Source organism: Oncorhynchus clarkii, chromosome 1 (genome assembly GCF_045791955.1).
Source record: "Oncorhynchus clarkii lewisi isolate Uvic-CL-2024 chromosome 1, UVic_Ocla_1.0, whole genome shotgun sequence".
NCBI lineage: Eukaryota > Metazoa > Chordata > Actinopteri > Salmoniformes > Salmonidae > Oncorhynchus > Oncorhynchus clarkii.
This window is the reverse complement of record NC_092147.1, coordinates 44,619,223-44,636,218: the sequence shown is the minus strand read 5'-3', so window position 1 is coordinate 44,636,218 and position 16,996 is coordinate 44,619,223. Positions and strand designations below refer to the sequence as shown.

At 43.8% G+C, this 16,996-nt stretch overlaps 1 protein-coding gene across 1 annotated transcript in view; it reads left to right on the top strand.

The window, feature by feature from the left end:
- Positions 1–12,880, top strand: part of LOC139407789 (UPF0606 protein KIAA1549L-like) — a 37,730-nt gene extending 24,850 nt beyond the window's left edge. Inside the window, exons 8-23 of the mRNA XM_071151658.1 lie at positions 201–260; positions 803–963; positions 1,584–1,755; positions 2,029–2,189; positions 2,420–2,455; positions 4,567–4,757; positions 6,629–6,759; positions 7,099–7,223; positions 7,569–7,783; positions 8,218–8,356; positions 8,873–9,250; positions 9,597–9,694; positions 10,500–10,642; positions 10,813–10,964; positions 11,091–11,164; positions 11,269–12,880. Of these exons, the coding sequence (XP_071007759.1) occupies positions 201–260; positions 803–963; positions 1,584–1,755; positions 2,029–2,189; positions 2,420–2,455; positions 4,567–4,757; positions 6,629–6,759; positions 7,099–7,223; positions 7,569–7,783; positions 8,218–8,356; positions 8,873–9,250; positions 9,597–9,694; positions 10,500–10,642; positions 10,813–10,964; positions 11,091–11,120 (2,192 nt within the window). The 3' untranslated portion in view covers positions 11,121–11,164; positions 11,269–12,880. The remainder of the gene's footprint in view (positions 1–200; positions 261–802; positions 964–1,583; positions 1,756–2,028; positions 2,190–2,419; positions 2,456–4,566; positions 4,758–6,628; positions 6,760–7,098; positions 7,224–7,568; positions 7,784–8,217; positions 8,357–8,872; positions 9,251–9,596; positions 9,695–10,499; positions 10,643–10,812; positions 10,965–11,090; positions 11,165–11,268) is intronic.
- The last annotated feature ends 4,116 nt before the right edge of the window (positions 12,881–16,996 follow it).

The window sequence follows — 16,996 nt, the reverse complement described above, 5'->3', positions numbered from 1 at the left end:
GCTGGATATAATTTATTTGGCACATCTTCGATTTCTTGTAGTTATACTTAACTTATTGTTTGTTATAAGCAGTGGCCGAGCACGCACCCCTGCAGCCCCTTGTATACGGTATAAACGGTATATTGCCCAAGCCTACTCTCTGTAACCTCTCTCTCATTTCTGCTCTCCCTATCTCTTTCTCTCTCCCTTTCACTCCACAGCACTAGAGTACCACAACCTCAACACATCCACTGCCACAAAGCACTTCTGGGTGATCACAGGTAATTTAAACTGTCATTGATTTTCACTAACTGCTAGTTAGTTAGTGCTTTGGTCGACTGTGTGTTGTGTACATTTGCCTGTGGTGTTTCTTCTCCCAACATCTTTGAGCTCCTCCTTTCCCTCCCGAATCCTATTGATGCATTATTTAGAGCTTCCTGACATCTGTTTCTGTGAGATCACATCGGATAAATGCTCGGTGTGAAGGAGGCCCTGTTTTGTGAGAGGACTCTAAATGGCACACCTTTCTGCCACTGTCGTGATGAGACTGCAGTGCGCCCAGTTCAGCCCCTACTATAATATGACTTACAAGTTTTAAATTGAGGAATGACCAAACCTCTCTTTCCTCCTCTGTCCCTATCCCACCTCTCCATTACCTCTCTATCCCTCTCTTTTCCTCTTACCTCTCTCTCCCCCCTCTCCCCTCACGTCCCCCTCCCCCTGTCTCCACCTCTCTCCCCCCTCACATCCCCCTCCCCTTCCCCGTCTCCACCTCTCTCTCTCTCTCTCTCTCTCTCTCTCTCTGTGCTCCACTGCTCTGCAGTAATTCAGGATGTTGACAGCTCTTCTCTGGAAGGGAATTATCAGAGCTTTGCTAGTTTAATGGAGCAGCGGCTGGCTGAGCTTTTTTTGGTGTCTGGGCGTCAGGGGAGTCAGGGGAGCCGCTTTAGAAGGGCCACCACCGTTGGGAGCTACACCGTCCAGGTGAGGCGGGCACACACACACACACACACACACACACACACACACACACACACACACACACACACACACACACACACACACACACACACACACACACACACACACACACACACACACACACACACACAGGGGACTGCATGCTCACTCACTGATAAACCACTCAGTCCCATTTTATGTTCACTTGCCCCAGAGTTTCACTATTTTATGAAGATTCACGGAATTTCTATGTCCCCTTTTAGGTTTTGTCACAGATTAACATTTTTATGTAACGTCACAGATGATCAGGTTTTATGAGGGGGGAGAGAGCTCATGTAACGGATGTTGATCTCTTCCATTTAACACTCCCTTCCCCCTTCTTTATGGCAAGCTTTAATCACAGCCCGTGATGAAACCATTATGACGTATTATGGACATTAAACATGTGATCTACACTAAAATACAATGAATTCCACTGATTCATATTAATCCCATGAGTGTGTTCCCTGAGTGCTGTTATTTTTGGAGTGTTTCAAATACATAATTACTGCTATTGTATTTTTGCAATGTCTCATATGACAGCACTGCATGTCTCATGCCATATGACAGCACCGAATCCACCAAATTGTGCTGCTCTTGTTTAGATGGTTGGCATTCGTCGACTCCCGGGGCCTAAGAACTCAGCCGAAATGACCTACTATGCCCAACTGAATGGTGCCCCCATAACTGGCACCACTGCAGCTAAGACCCTCAGTACCTTGGATTCCCAAACCATGGCCCTCACTCTGGGCTACTTTGTCCTGCTCCAAGCTGATCGTAGGTTATTCTTTTTTTTTACACATCTTTACCAAACAGCCTTAACATTATTCTCTTACATGAAGTCTACAGAACTAGCTTTTCCAGTCATAAAGAGATGGACGCATAGGAGTTATTGCAGTATATTTTAGTTATGCTCAGGCTGAAGCACTTCTATCTGTCTCGTAGCCTGTTGAATAGCTATGTGCCTCAATCATTTTGTAATGATTGCAAACAAAAATACATATTGATAGATATGGGTGTATTTATTTTGTCTCCATGGTTCCCCGACAGCTGTGGTAAAGGTCCCGCCTGCCAATCTGTGGATCATGGCTGTGCTGACGCCTGTTGCCCTGGTGATGGTTGTTGTCGCCATGGTCACCGCCATCCTGTGCAAGAGGAACAGGGTCATCTTCAAGACGGGCGCTTTCAGGAGCTTCAAACCCCGCTCTAAGGTGAACTTTGCATATCTCTTATCACCTTAATGCGCAGTTCCGAGAAATGCCTTTATCTTGGGCGGGTCTTAACACTTCGTCTTGAGTTCGCTCAATTACTTCTAGCCAATGGTGACGATAGTGATGGGTGCTCAATAAGCATGATGGGGCGGCGAAATGAGAATCCAGATGGTTAATGTGATGGAAGTGAATCCTCGGCTTAATGTCCCTTTAATTGTCTTCTTGTTTAGACATCCTATCGGAGGGAGGGCAGTTATCACCACCAGGTATTGACTGAGTGTTATTTGTGAATAAATGCATGTTGACAGTGCCTGGGGGGAATCAATGGAAGGGATGGAGTGGGCTCACCATGGCTTATCGTCCACGATCAGTGGGCCATTTTATACGTCCTTGTTGCCTTCCAATGCATAGTAATGATTCTTAACCACCAGGCTTCTTCTCATCTCATACCAGCCAGTGGCTCAGTGGCGCAATCCAAGTGATCAGTAATTTTGTTACTGGATTAAATATTGTGCCATTTAGATGAATAGAGATAGAGATGAATAGAGATAATGTGTAACTTCTGTACGTCACACCAAAATCACTCCCTCCAGAAGAACAGATGTAACATCAGTGCATATTTTTGGGATGGGAAAAGAGAAGCGCCAGCTCCAGTTTATGGTGTAGGACAAGGTCAGACATACACTAGTGTCAAGTAAAAATAGGACAGTAGGATAGGACTTCCTCTCCCAGAACCTGGCCAATTAGCACCATATTTGCCAACTGTATTTTACATGTGCGAGTACAGTGCTTCAAGGCTTTGATGATTTGTGAAACTGTTTGTGAACCTTTCATGTCACTGGGTTGGTTTTGAATGTGACATGAATGATTTGAAACGGCACCAAAAAAGGAGACTCGCATGCGATGCTGCGAGGCAGATTTCTCTTTCTGTCCCTTGCTGATCCAGAGATGTGGCACGCATGCGCAAATTATACACACGTTCTTATAATTACTTGGTTTATGAATAGCTTGTGGCGATATGACAAAAGGACATTAGTGGTAAATGTGCTGAGTTGAGCTCTTTGGTTCCACCACACTGCACATATGTGCAGTCTGTTGCAGTGGAATGTGTTTGTGTCCAAACGTTCTGGGAATGAAGACAGAATACCAAGCGGAGCCTAACCCACTAGGGAGATAGTGGACTTCTCGAAACACCAGTCCCAGCACATAATTATCCATCAAAGTGGGACAACGACGCAAAGCTGCAAATCAATGGCATGGCTTCAGTCTGCATGGGTGTTTGTTGTTGTTGCGTTGATCATTCAATACGTCAGCGTATTTCATTGCTCTCCAAACACAGTATGTGGTATAGTCCGTCACGTGGCTTTATTTTTGGCCGTTTGTGCAACGAAAACAAATATCATGTCAATCGTAATTGAGTTGTTTAGAGTGGTTCTGCCATGAGGTCTCTTTACAAAAAGTCCCTTGTTAAAAAAAAAAATAATAATCAAACCTCTCCTTCTCCATCAGTATACCAAAGGAGCCCAAGTCAAAACACAGAATCCATCTTTGTCGAACACATCACAGAGTAGCCTTGTGCAGAGTCTCGGATCAGCTCCATGTCTTTATCAAACTGGGCAGTTGAAAGATGAAAGGAGGCCATTTATAAAGTTAACCGCATCAAGTGGACAGATAGGTCTGCCTCCTGCCAGTGAAACATGTCTCTGTTGAGCTCAGCCTTCAAGGTTCATCTGTAGAAACATTCCCCCTGACTGTGACTGTCCAATAGGATGAAGCCATCCTGTCCTCATACATTATCTCAGCCAGACTCTCACTGTTGTGAAATGTCACTAATCTCAGGATGAGGTAAAGATGTCTGCACAAACAGTGTGTCGATTTATCTCACAACCAGGTGTGGTGATGCAATTGATGGCACCGTGCAAGACACTTGAATTATTAAAGCTGTGTGAGGTTGTATTCTCCCTTTCTATCCCCACATGCACTAGAAAAACATTGAATATAATGTATTTACATATTTAGAGTTTTCAAAAAAAATTGAATTTGAAAACAAATGTATCTGTACATTCTGTTCCTTTCGCTGTTTTGCAATGCAGAGAGGCTTCATGAAATGAGAGTAATTTGGTGAAACAAAGAAACTGCCTCGGTATAATATAAATCATAAACCAATTTAATTGTCCATTTCTTTCTTCCAATATATCCCAACTTCAAAGGTGCCGTTAGACATTTCGTTTTAACATTTAGTAGTCTTTACTTGCTGACTGAGAGAAATCAGAGCTCACCGAGCCAACTTTGCTCATTTACCTTATCTGTAAATTAAATGTCATTCTCCTTTACTTTACCACAGATCATATGTCATCGTAAACCCTCTCTGTCCCAGCATGTGCAGGGATTTGACTATGCCAAGAAGCACATAGGCCATCAGCAAGGTGAGGAGACCGTCTCTGTTACCAAGGAGACGCTGGTTCTGGGCCTCCCAGTGAGAGATGCCCCGTTGTCATTGGACAGGAAGGTGCACCAGGATGGGACTGCCTCTAAAAGACCTCCTTCTGCTGACATCATCCACAAAGGGTAAGAAGAACACTGAATTCAATTTAAACAGAATGATCTCCCTGTTTTCTTTAGATTACCAGAACACATTTGGATTTGTTTGTGGCAATACTTTAAGTCAAGGAAAATGCACCAAAAATATGACAGTCTTGGACAGATTGCATAGAATCTGCTTAAATCTGCTCATGTTGACTGGTTTACAGTTTGCCTGGGTGTTGCCAATTCCAAGAATCGTAGCCATCTATCACTAGGAAAAGGCAATAGAAAGAAGAATTTGTAATGAAAAACTTGTGATTCATGAATGCGTTATTGCCGTGCCACAAAATGAATACAGCCTCCTCTCTTCCCTCTAGTCTAGAACACTAAAGACTGTGTTTAGACAGGCAGCCCAATTCTGATATTTTTTCCCCCACTAATTGGTCTTTTGACCAATCACACCAGATATTGTCACACCAGATCTTTGTAATAGCGGATCTGATTGGTCAAAAAAACAGTCAGTGAAAACAATATCCGAATCGGTCTGCCTGTCTAAACGTAGCCAAAGCTAAGCTTGAGCTGCCTATCGAGCCATCTTTCCTTTGAATTTCCAATGCATAAAAATGCTCATTCTAACACACTGGAAGAAATGGTACAGACCAACCAAAGGCTTGATTTTTTTTTTTACTGACCCAACCCAAAACATCCGTCATTGTCAGCTGTCAAACAGATCTCCCCTATCTTTGGCTGATTTAGACCCACTTGGACTTTTTAGTGCCATATTTACGGCCGCCATGCTGGAGGTGTGACATGAGTCTGCTGCAATGATTACTGGGCCTTGAAGGCACTGCAGTGCAGACCTGGGTTCAAATAGTACTGTAAGTCTTTCAAATGCTTTGAGTATTTGCTTTGCCTGCCTGGAGTACCAGACGAGTGGGCGTTGTAGTTTTTGACCATTCTATTGACTCATTAAACCAGGCAAGCTCAATCAAACACTGATCAAGTATTTGAAACGATTTGAAATAGTATCTGAACTCAGGTCAGCTACTGTTCCAGTCACCCTTTGGATGGACCCCAGGGCTCATTCAGACTGGGATTAGCAAGGCTACAAACACAGGTCCTCTGCTGCTGTCATTGGGATTCTGCAGTGTGATGATTATACAACAAAACGCCTTTGAAAGGATACTGAGCATAATAACTGGGGGAAAAAACAAACAAGGGGTAAACACACAGTGGTGTATAGTGAATAGAGGCTGAACACTGGGCTTGGTAACGTGAGTGAACTTACACAGCCTGGAGAGATGCTTCCAGGGCCATGTTTGATTCAGTGTTTTTCTGGGCTCACGTTGACAGGAATACACACAGACACACATTCTCTCCCTCTCTCTCTCTCTCTCTCTCCCCCCCCCCCCCCCCCCCCCCCCCCCCCCCCCTCTCTCTCTCTCTGTCTCAGTCTGGCTATTTATCACATAAGTAGAACAGTGCCTCATTATACAAGCCTCATGAATGTGGATTCCATTTTGCATTTCTGAATGCATAACACCCTTCGAATGACCTGATCCATACATTCTGAAGAGGGATGTCGATATGAGCTGACATGATGGGTGTACTTGTTCCAAGCTATCTTATATGACATCACATCAGACTGGTGTGTTAGTCACTCGTGTCTGCCTGTTGGTTACGACTGAAAAGATACCAGGGGAGATATGTTGACATTAAGCTAGAAGCACCCACGGTGCTAGCCTGTGGTCTTAGCTAGCACACCACCTGTCGAGGTGTCTGTATTACGCACTGCAGTCAGTCTTCACGGGTTAGAACTGTGGCCAGGGGGCTGTGTGATAGCGGCATTAACCTTGGATAATACTGTATGCACAGAGCTTACCACTGCCTGCCTCTGTTGCTATGGTTACCCGCAGCAGGTTGCCAAGCGAGGACGGCTCGGTTGCGAGCAACGAATCCGGGAAACTCAACACGGGCAAGAGCTTGGCGGCACGGAGGGCTGCGGCACAGAAGAGCACCAAGGAGGATCTGCTGCACAAGAGGAGCGGTGAGAGAGAGGCGAGAGGCCACGCTCTGACTACTGTAGGCTACTGCTGCGTGTCCACACAATGTTATGTCATCACACAGGCTTGAGACACTGTAGGACCAATAGGAGAGAGCTAATGAATTGTAAATAAACACATATATGCATGGACACATGCCCTCACTCACACGGTGCTCTCACTCACACACACACGCACGCACGCACGCGCGCACGCGCGCACGTGCACACACCGCATGTCTTACTGCAGTAACTCAGGCAGTGTGAGTGGGGATAACAGCAGGATCAGTAGTAGCTGGGCTAGCTAGTGCTGTGCTAAATAGCAATGTCCTCTCACCCCAGCAGATCCCTACGAGGACCACACCGGCTCACTGCGACTCATCACCATCAAGCCAATGGCAGCCCAGCCCACATACTCCTACCCATCCTCCTCCAGTCACAGCCAGGACTCTGTCGTCCTCAATGGGGAGGTGAGAGCCCGTCCCCGGCCTGCTGGGAATGATGTCATACTTAGTCGGCCAGCCTGTCCCAAATTGCTCCCTTCCCCTTGGCCCCAACCCTTTATACGCAGATCTGAAGATAGTTCTGGATAGGTACGGAACAGGCAGTGTAGAGGTGGGGCTACTGTAAATTTCACTTGGACTACAGATCTGCAAACATCAATGGGTTAGGGCCAAGGGGAAATAAGAATGGAATTGAAACCAGTTGTTTATTTATAGGGAAGAGAAACCTCACCAAGTATACGCATAATACCAAGCAATGCCAAACTAGAATCAATATACAAATGTAATGGATACAAATGACTTTGTCCACAGGCAAACATGGGGCTCAAGCAGAAAACCGACATCGAACACTACAGGAACAAAGTACGCCAGAAAGCCAAGAGAAAAGGCTACTGTGATTTCCCCATCACAGACAATGGCATCCACCCATACAACCCCAGAGAGAGGCACAGTAGGCCTGAGATGGCAAAGGAGCCAATGACTGCTGAGGAGAAGAGGGCCTCCTATGCAGGATGCCACATCAGGAGGTGGGGGAGCATCCACATTATGTAGTATGCCGAGAGACATACAGTATGCTATACAGGAAGCATTCATTTCATGTTTGAGTGGGTGTTCAGTGGGCGTTCAGTGTATGCAGATCCACTGATTTAAAAGTCACTTTTCAAAATGCCTGTGCTGCAGCACCGGTGCCTTTTCTGGGCGAGAGTATCTGCTGACGTGATGCTTGACTGCCACTTCTCCCTGGTACCTGTTTAGTAACTGTCTGAAATTTTCCGGTAAGGGAGCAGTTGTAAGTCCATTTTGTATATCCAGGTGTTCAGTTTAAACCTGTGCTGCAGCGCAGAGAAATAATTGAATCAGCCCAACTGTGGATGTTTGCAGATGACATTTTTTACTGATGATGATGATATTAATGATGGCTGTAATAATGACGACGGCAACTATGATATCCCTGCTTCAGGCACCCCCCATCGAGAGAGCCAGCCTACTGGAGCCGTCAGTCCCTGGCCGCCAGCAGCCCTAGCCCCGTGGAGACGGAGATGGACCTGCTGGTCCTCAGGGAGAGGTCCAGGAGAGGCATCCGCAACAGCGGTTATGACGTGAGTCATCACTGAATATCACTGCATCCATGAGACATAGATGTCCTTAAATGCCGATGTAACTGCAGGGAGAATGTCCTAAAATGAACACCATACTCCTGGAGTCACTGCAGGGGCAAAGGTGGTTGAGCCTAGAGAAGTTCTGGTACTGGGGTGCAATAACCTAGAGAAAACCCTAGGACAAAGCCTTTCCCATTATACCTACCTCTCCCAATCCTCACTTTTAAGCTCCATGGCTGAAATGAAGAGGATTACCTTCAGCCAAACTTTAAAACCTTCATCTAGCGCTGCCTGGGAGCCCATTCTTTATGCTGCCTGAACCTTGCTGAATGTCAATGACAATGAATATGATTTATAGCCTGTTCAGTGATTTAGATTGGAAATTCGATACCAGTTAATAGCTCTGAATGTTCGGTGCTTTTAAATTGCAAATGGATAACCACGTATGTGTACGATTCGTGTGTGTGTGTGTGTGTGTGTGTGTGTGTGTGTGTATTTTGTCTTCCTGTGAGTCAGGCAGAGCCAGAGACGTTCCAGGAGACCAACGTGGACCGACTGATGTGCTCCCTGGGTTATGGTGGAAGCCATCAGGTCAAAGGTCTCTCGGATTCGTCCACTCTGAGCTCTCAGCCCTCCATCGACGAGGTCCGGCAGCAGATGCATATCCTGCTGGGTAATGCCTTTGGGCTGGCCCCAGACGAGCCCTTGCCTGCCAGCCACCACCACCACCACCCTCACCCCCACCTCCACAGTTCCTACAATCCCAGCCACACCAGCGCTTACTCCGAGGGTGTGACCAGCGCTCCTGGCACCATGAACCATCCATGCGGAGGAGGCCACCAGCGCGGGTCTGCCTACGGGCCGGAAATCCACCAGTGTAGCTTACCCAAACCTGTGAGTGCATTGATTAGACTGTGCAATGTAAAGCAAATGATTTAGAACGACGCATTTGTGTATGTGTGCTCTTGTAGAATTGCTTATGGTGGTGCTCCAAGCAAAAATCCTGAATGCTACTGTAGAAAGTCAAGGTGTGTCGAGAGAGTAGCTGCACAGCACATATGTTTAAACACCCACACACTGATTTAACTATGTTGTGTGTGTGTGTGTGTGTGTGTGTGTGTGTGTGTGTGTGTGTGTGTGTGTGTGTGTGTGTGTGTGTGTGTGTGTGTGTGTGTGTGTGTGTGTGTGTGTGTGTGTGTGTGTGTGTGTGCGTGCGTGTGTGTTGTGCTTGGTGCTGCAGGGCTTCAGGTTCACTCAGCTTCCTGACATGGGCGTTGGACCCCCACCTCCTCTGATACCCTCCAGGCCTGGACCCCCTACCGGGACCTCAATGAGGCTGTACGAACCCCCCCCCCCCCTCCTCCTTCTCCCTTCAACACTCCTCTAGCTGTTAGAAAGACAGTAAACTGATGAAAATAACATTAATTCTGAATTATTCACATCCTCCCAATGCTAAACATGCCCAACCAATTTTTTTATAATATTTTTTTTAAAGTCTACTTAACTTGTGCACTGTGTATCCTTGTAGTGCATCCCCCATGTTTTTTGTATCTACCGCTTAATAAAGGGAAACGGAGAAAAAAAAGGTCAACTTCATATTCATCATCTCCAGCACCATCCCAAAGTCAACATATGTGAAAATGGCCCATTTCTATGTTTTGTAGTTAAAAAGATAGAGGAAGATAAGCGTTTCCTATGACGCTTAGATAAGCGCTTCCAAACTCGTGTGAGTTTGATCAGTTTTAGAGAAGGCATTGCCTACTAATTGCCTACTAATTGCCTGCTAATTGGTTGATGATGTCATTAGAAACACTTGTCTTTCTTTATCTTTTTTACTACAAAACATAGAAATGGGCCATTTTCACATAATCTGTTGGTGTTGATGTTGGGATGGTGCTAGAGATGATGAATATGAAGTTGAAAAATTGTTCAGTTTAAGTCCTTTGGCTTTAGATGTCATACTGTTCATGCATTGTGTTGTAATTCTACTCTGCGCTGTACTTTTTTCCCGCATTATTTAAAACAAACAGCATCTTCATTTGAATGCCTTGACTGTTACCAGGTTTGCGCATGAGGTTTACAGGCCACCCAGTGGTGAGATGTATGAATTACAAGGCTTTTGTCTTTGTTTCCCCTTCTGCAGTTCTTCACCCGATGTCAGCCTGAAGCCTCGTGTTTCCGAGGCCTCTGAGATGCAGAGTCAGCACAATGGTGCCCCCTATCTGCCTATCAACAGAGCGCCCTTCCCTGCTGTTACTGTTGACCAGTCCATGACCAGCTACTCAGGTCAGAAAAATAAATAGTATATATATATTATGACTAGTAAATGTATACGTATATACATGTAAATGTGTGTATATAATATACATAAGGGATATGTATACCTTTCTCTGTCAAATTGCTTCAGTTCACTCATCCAAGCCTCTGATTGGCAAAACACTGCTTATCTCGTACAGGAAACCCAATGACAGGAGTCTATGCCATATCAGCCAACCGCCCTGGTTACTCAGACTACTTTGTCATGCCTCCACCAGCGTCGTATGGAAGCCCATCCTGGATGTCCTACCCACCAGAACCTGAGGACATCCCACATCAGTGGAATGATACTGTAAATACTGTTAGTATCTGAACCAGACAATATCCTCTGATATTGTCCCTAGATAACTCTGTTGGTTTGATCTGGATTTATCCTCACTATTTGTCCCTGTTTTACATCAGTCTCTTCTCTTTGCAGAATCCGTGTCATTTAGAAACCATTTGTTGAGATTACATGATCTTTGGAGCTGAGTGGAGACAGCATATATTTCGGTGGGCACACACACTTCGTAACACAACACAGAATTTTCCGATCAATGTACAGGGTTGTTGTGGCTCATTTCCTCTCATTCCATTTCCTTCTCTTTGTCTTCCAGGTGTCCTTTTGGTTAGGCAGTAGGGCCTCCCTCCCTCACATTGAGTACCCCTGGACTCGAGCACCCCGCCCTGCCCTTCTCCCCTGGCCCTGGTTACTGGCCCCTGGCTACTGGCCCCTGGCCTGCCTCCTCAGCCCAGCCAGGCCCTCTCTGCTCTGCTCTCTGAGCCCCAGGTCTCCCAGACCTCACAGCCTCCATGTCAACTGCCATCAGCCAGCAGAGGATGGCCTAGAGTAGAGTACAGCAGCCCTATCCCCCATGGTAGTGCCACATACAACCTCTACCCTGGTCCACACCATCCAACGACAGGGCTGGCAAAGCTGGACTAACTAACTGTGCTTTTTGATTCTCCAAATTCCTTAATGGACAGAAGACTTGTACCTACTACTGGTGGTTTGTGTGTATTTAAAAAAAAAAACTAACTTAGTCTCTCAGTTTCAGTTGTTGGATATTTGTGTGCTTTGTCGTTTACTTTCATGCTTTACTTCTTTTTAAAAGGGGGAAATAATTGAGTGAGTGTCTGTTGTGCGCTCACCTTATTAAAAGGCAAAAGAGAAAAAAAAGAAGAAAAAAATGTGCGAAGAAAGGCTTTAGTGTGAGTGGCTATGTCATTCTGTATTTTTCAAATGTACTCATGACCTTCACCCAATCAGATTACAGTAAAAAAAAAAAAAAAACAACGGTCACCTGTTCTGTTATTCATATGCTTATGAAGTTTGTCTACTGACCACGATTATGAAAAGATGAATAGAGTCGTATATTGCCGCATACAAATGATCTTACAATAGTTCTTCACGTGTTACGGTTTTGTATTTGGAGATTTTGACTTATATTGGGTCCTATCCTTTTCACTGGACAGAGTAGTAAAGAAGATGGGTGTCGGATGGGCCACAGGTGTGTTGATTAAATATATGATGTAACGTGAAGACATTCATTATTGAAGAGACTTGTGCCAGCTGTGAGAGACAGAGAGAGAGCGAGAGATTTTCTTGTATATTTTGACACCATTTTCTTTAGAAGTTGACTTGCTTTACTGCATTTTTTAATTTGAAGGATGGTCAGATTGCTTTCCAGCCTATTTTATAATTTGTCAAAGGGTACCAACACAGGATCACATAGTGTAAAACAAATAGCACATTTCGAATGTATTCATGTCGGTGCATATGCTGGTATATGCAAAATTACTCATGATGGATAATTCTATGTTTTACTAGTATTTACTGAGTTTTCAGGATCTCAAAACAAGGAAAACATGACGGCTAGGGCCCTTTACCATGTACTGCACATGCTACTAGTTCAGTTCATCAGTACAGTTAGGTGTTGATCAACAGCCACCAAAACATGTTACCAGATTGGGCGATGTGCATTACTGCGCTGACATTGCATATCTGATAATGACATAGCGTTGGAAAAGCTTTCACACTTTCGAAATAGTAACAGAATAAGGTCTAATCAATGTGATATAATTGGAAATAGAAAATACAGTTTGGTCTATCACAATGTAGGTACGACATTAGTTTAGTATGGATTAGATGAACATAGCACTTTCTTAGATTACCTGGCTCTACAAAACTGCAGTATCAATGTGAAGACTTTGTTAAGCATGCAATATTCATATTTGAAATATTAGAATTTTTTTTTTTGATTTTACACATTTTTTGAGCTATACTCAATGATAATGACGCAAATGCAAAGTCATTATCTAGTCCATTCGTTTGACTGGGTAGGTGTCTTTAAATGGATCTCAACTGTTGCTACCCAGTTTGACAAATGTTATTTGACTATTTTTCTACAAAATGATGAATCAATTATTTTTGGGAGATGTAGTTCCAAAAATGTATGCCGAATATTCCACAGGAAATATGATGACATTTTAAAAAGCTGAAACGCAAATACCTTTTTGAGAATCTATATGATGTGCTCTGTAACACTACCTTCCTTTTCACCTCTACTCATACATTTGTAAAAAAAAAAAATCCTCTACCAGATTTGACTCACAATAAAGTTTCACTCAACAATGTGGATGAGACTTGAAAAGGAATCATAATGTAGCCTATACATTTAACATCTTGGCCTTTGTCGAGCACAAACCATTTGGTTGGTGCTTGGAATCATCATTATTATCACTTGTGTCGCTAAAAAGACAAAAGGTACTCCAGTTTGTTTCAAATAATATCATTGGTATGTTCACCCATATTTCAAGCTAATGAATGGAAAATATGATTGATTTAAAACAGTCAAAAGGAACAGGACGAATGAGTTGACACAAGTCGATGCACTGCTGATGCGTCTTTCATCAGACACGTTTCTGAGGTGGAATGTGACGACAGGCCCCTGAGGCTTCTGAAGGCACAGGAGTTTGAATCATGTCATACAGAATGCAGTTGGATGTAGTTATGCAGAATTTGGGTGGAATAAAAACCAATAAATTACAACTTAGAATTTGTTTCTTGTGTGGAACATTACAGTCTTCAACCCTGAATAAAGAATAGCTAGGGGAGAGTGAGGTGGGGGACAAAGATTTCTACTGTACATACATTTCATGATGTTGTATATCCCCGGAAATAATCAGAATTTATGTAAACATGACCGTTTTGAAAATATAGCTTGTCCAAAAAAGGTGTTCTCTTGAAACAACTTACCCCAGGTATGAGGTAAGTTGAGCATAGGGACAGGGTAAGTTGAGCTGCCTTGGGGTAAGTGGGTGATGGTGTCCTGTGACAGTGGGTGATATATCCTTCCTGTTTGGCCCTGTCCGGGGGTGTCCTCGGATGGGGCCACAGTGTCTCCTGACCCCTCCTGTCTCAGCCTCCAGTATTTATGCTGCAGTAGTTTATGTGTCAGGGGGCTAGGGTCAGTTTGTTATATCTGGAGTACTTCTCCTGTCCTATTCGGTGTCCTGTGTGAATCTAAGTGTGCGTTCTCTAATTCTCTCCTTCTCTCTTTCTCTCTCTCGGAGGACCTGAGCCCTAGGACCATGCCCCAGGACTACCTGACATGATGACTCCTTGCTGTCCCCAGTCCACCTGGCTGTGCTGCTGCTCCAGTTTCAACTGTTCTGCCTTATTATTATTCGACCATGCTGGTCATTTATGAACATTTGAACATCTTGGCCATGTTCTGTTATAATCTCCACCGGCACAGCCAGAAGAGGACTGGCCATCCCACATATGCTCTCTCTAATTCTCTCTTTCTTTCTTTCTCTCGGAGGACCTGAGCCATAGGACCATGCCCCAGGAATACCTGACATGATGACTCCTTGCTGTCCCCAGTCCACCTGACTGTGCTGCTGCTCCAGTTTCAACTATTCTGCCTTATTATTATTCGACCATGCTGGTCATTTATGAACATTTGAACATCTTGACCATGTTTTGTTATAATCTCCACCCGGCACAGCCAGAAGAGGACTGGCCACCCCACATAGCCTGGTTCCTCTCTAGGTTTCTTCCTAGGTTTTGGCCTTTCTAGGGAGTTTTTCCTAGCCACCGTGCTTCTACACCTGCATTGCTTGCTGTTTGGGGTTTTAGGCTGGGTTTCTGTACAGCACTTTGAGATATCAGCTGATGTACGAAGGGCTATATAAATAAATTTGATTTGATTTGATTTGATGGTGTTGGTTGGTCAAATGCGAATGAATGGAATGGGGTTGTGGTATATTGCACATCATAAATGTCGACCAACATTTGGATTTAGATCTCTCTGTTCAATATCACTTACCCTTCCATTTCACATTTTTAACATTTAGCAGACACTCTAATCCAGAGCGGTTTACAAGAGCAATTAGGGTTAAGTGCCTTGCTCAATAGCACTTCGGCAGATTTTTCACCTAGTTGGCTCGGGATTCAAATCTTATCCCACCCCAACTCAACTTACCCCAAGACAAACATTTAGACTATATTGGCCCACACAGCTACAAAAATGGACATTCATGCTAGGTTTAGAACCTCATATTGTAGCTTATAGAGACCCCAACCGATGTACATCTACTTTGGTTTAGATACAAGCATCATGAAACCTATAACACAATAAATAAATTTGACTTTGTGAAAATCCTTTTTTTTTTAAATGACCTAACTTGCTTACCACTTTTTCCATGTGTTTTCTTCCTTCACAGACTCCATGAAATGATGACCTCTTCCTAAATATTTGGTCACATGATTCATTTTGTGTATGGTTTCCCAGAAACAAGGGGTGGCTCAACTAATCCCTTTGGCTCAATTTACCCCGCTCTCCCCTACTGTAGAAACCTGCATGTGAGGGAGGTGTCTGACATTTTCAGTGTTTGACATTTTCTACTAAGTTCACGGAATAAATGTCAGGGTCTCACAGTCATCTAACGTGCATTGTTCCCATTGTGTAAAGAGCAGAACTTCCCCAGTGTGAAACTAATTTGACCAGTGACATTGGAGTATTAAACAAAGACTGGTAAAGGACTTTTCTTGACTGGACTTTTCAATGAGCACTGAATCCCACGTCATGGTCCTTGACTTTTTTGGGTGAGGTTCCCAAACAACAAAAAAGTAAATGAAGTAGGTATCATTATAGAACAGGACTCGCAAAACCCTCTTCCTGGAGATCTATCCTCCTGTAGGTTTTCACTTCAACCCTCACTTCAACCCCAGTTATAACTAACATAATACATTTTATAAACCAGCTAATTATTAGAATCGGGTGTACTAGATGTGGGTTGGAATGAAAACCTATAGGATGGTAGCTCTCCAGGAATAGGGTTGGAGAGCCCTGTTATTTAATATGCATAAAATGCATCCTCCAATTGCAACGTCTGCCTATGCCCACACATATTGTCTCAAGAAAAACATATATTTTTAATACCCTCAAACACAGGCATACCTAATTTTAAAATAGGCCATCATCACTGTCAATGGCGAATGGTAATTATTTACGTTTTATCGGTGAAACTGCATCTGCATGCCAATCATTTTCTGGGGAATAGCCTGTGCATTTCGATATGTGTGTTTCGTGAGCGAATTAGAACAGATTATGTTAACAAACTATTAGCCTGTCTTGTATTTTGTTTCAATCAAAGCATAAATCCTGCCTAGTGGCGCGCTCTAATAGAGTTTTGGCGCATGATATTTATTTCGGTGACTATTCAGCTTCAGCTAACCATCCTAAAATCTCATTTTCCCGGTAACAGTAACATGTTTTTTTCCCGGTAACAGTAACATTATAGGCCTACTACTGTATGCTATGCTATTATATTCGGTTCTGTTATGTAAAATACTCATGATTCGTTATGTCATCTCCCATAGACAGATTATCGTGGACATGAAACAGCGAGGCAATCATTCAGTAATTCAGCTCTGATCGAGATTTTTTAAACGAGCACCATTGTGCGAAGTGATCAACTTCTATTTGTAATAATAACAATACGTGACGAGTAGGATAACTACTAGGCGTAGGCAACAGATGAGTGCTATTTTAAACGATTGGAGCGCCCTTCGTGGTTGTGATAGGACAGCACCAGGATCGCACAGTGATGTTCAAGAAGTTGAACCAACTTTGTTGTTCTTAAGGATAGCTGGATGTTAGTTCAGGAAAAATATATAATTTGCCTTAAACCCTAATAGGCCTACGACTACCTGGTATAGCTATTTGTAGGCTATAACCTAATGTTAATACAAGCACGTGTAACGTTACCTTTATATCATGGCACTGTCTGCGAGGAGAGCTTTAGTTGCTATAGCCATTTCATTGTATTGTGTAG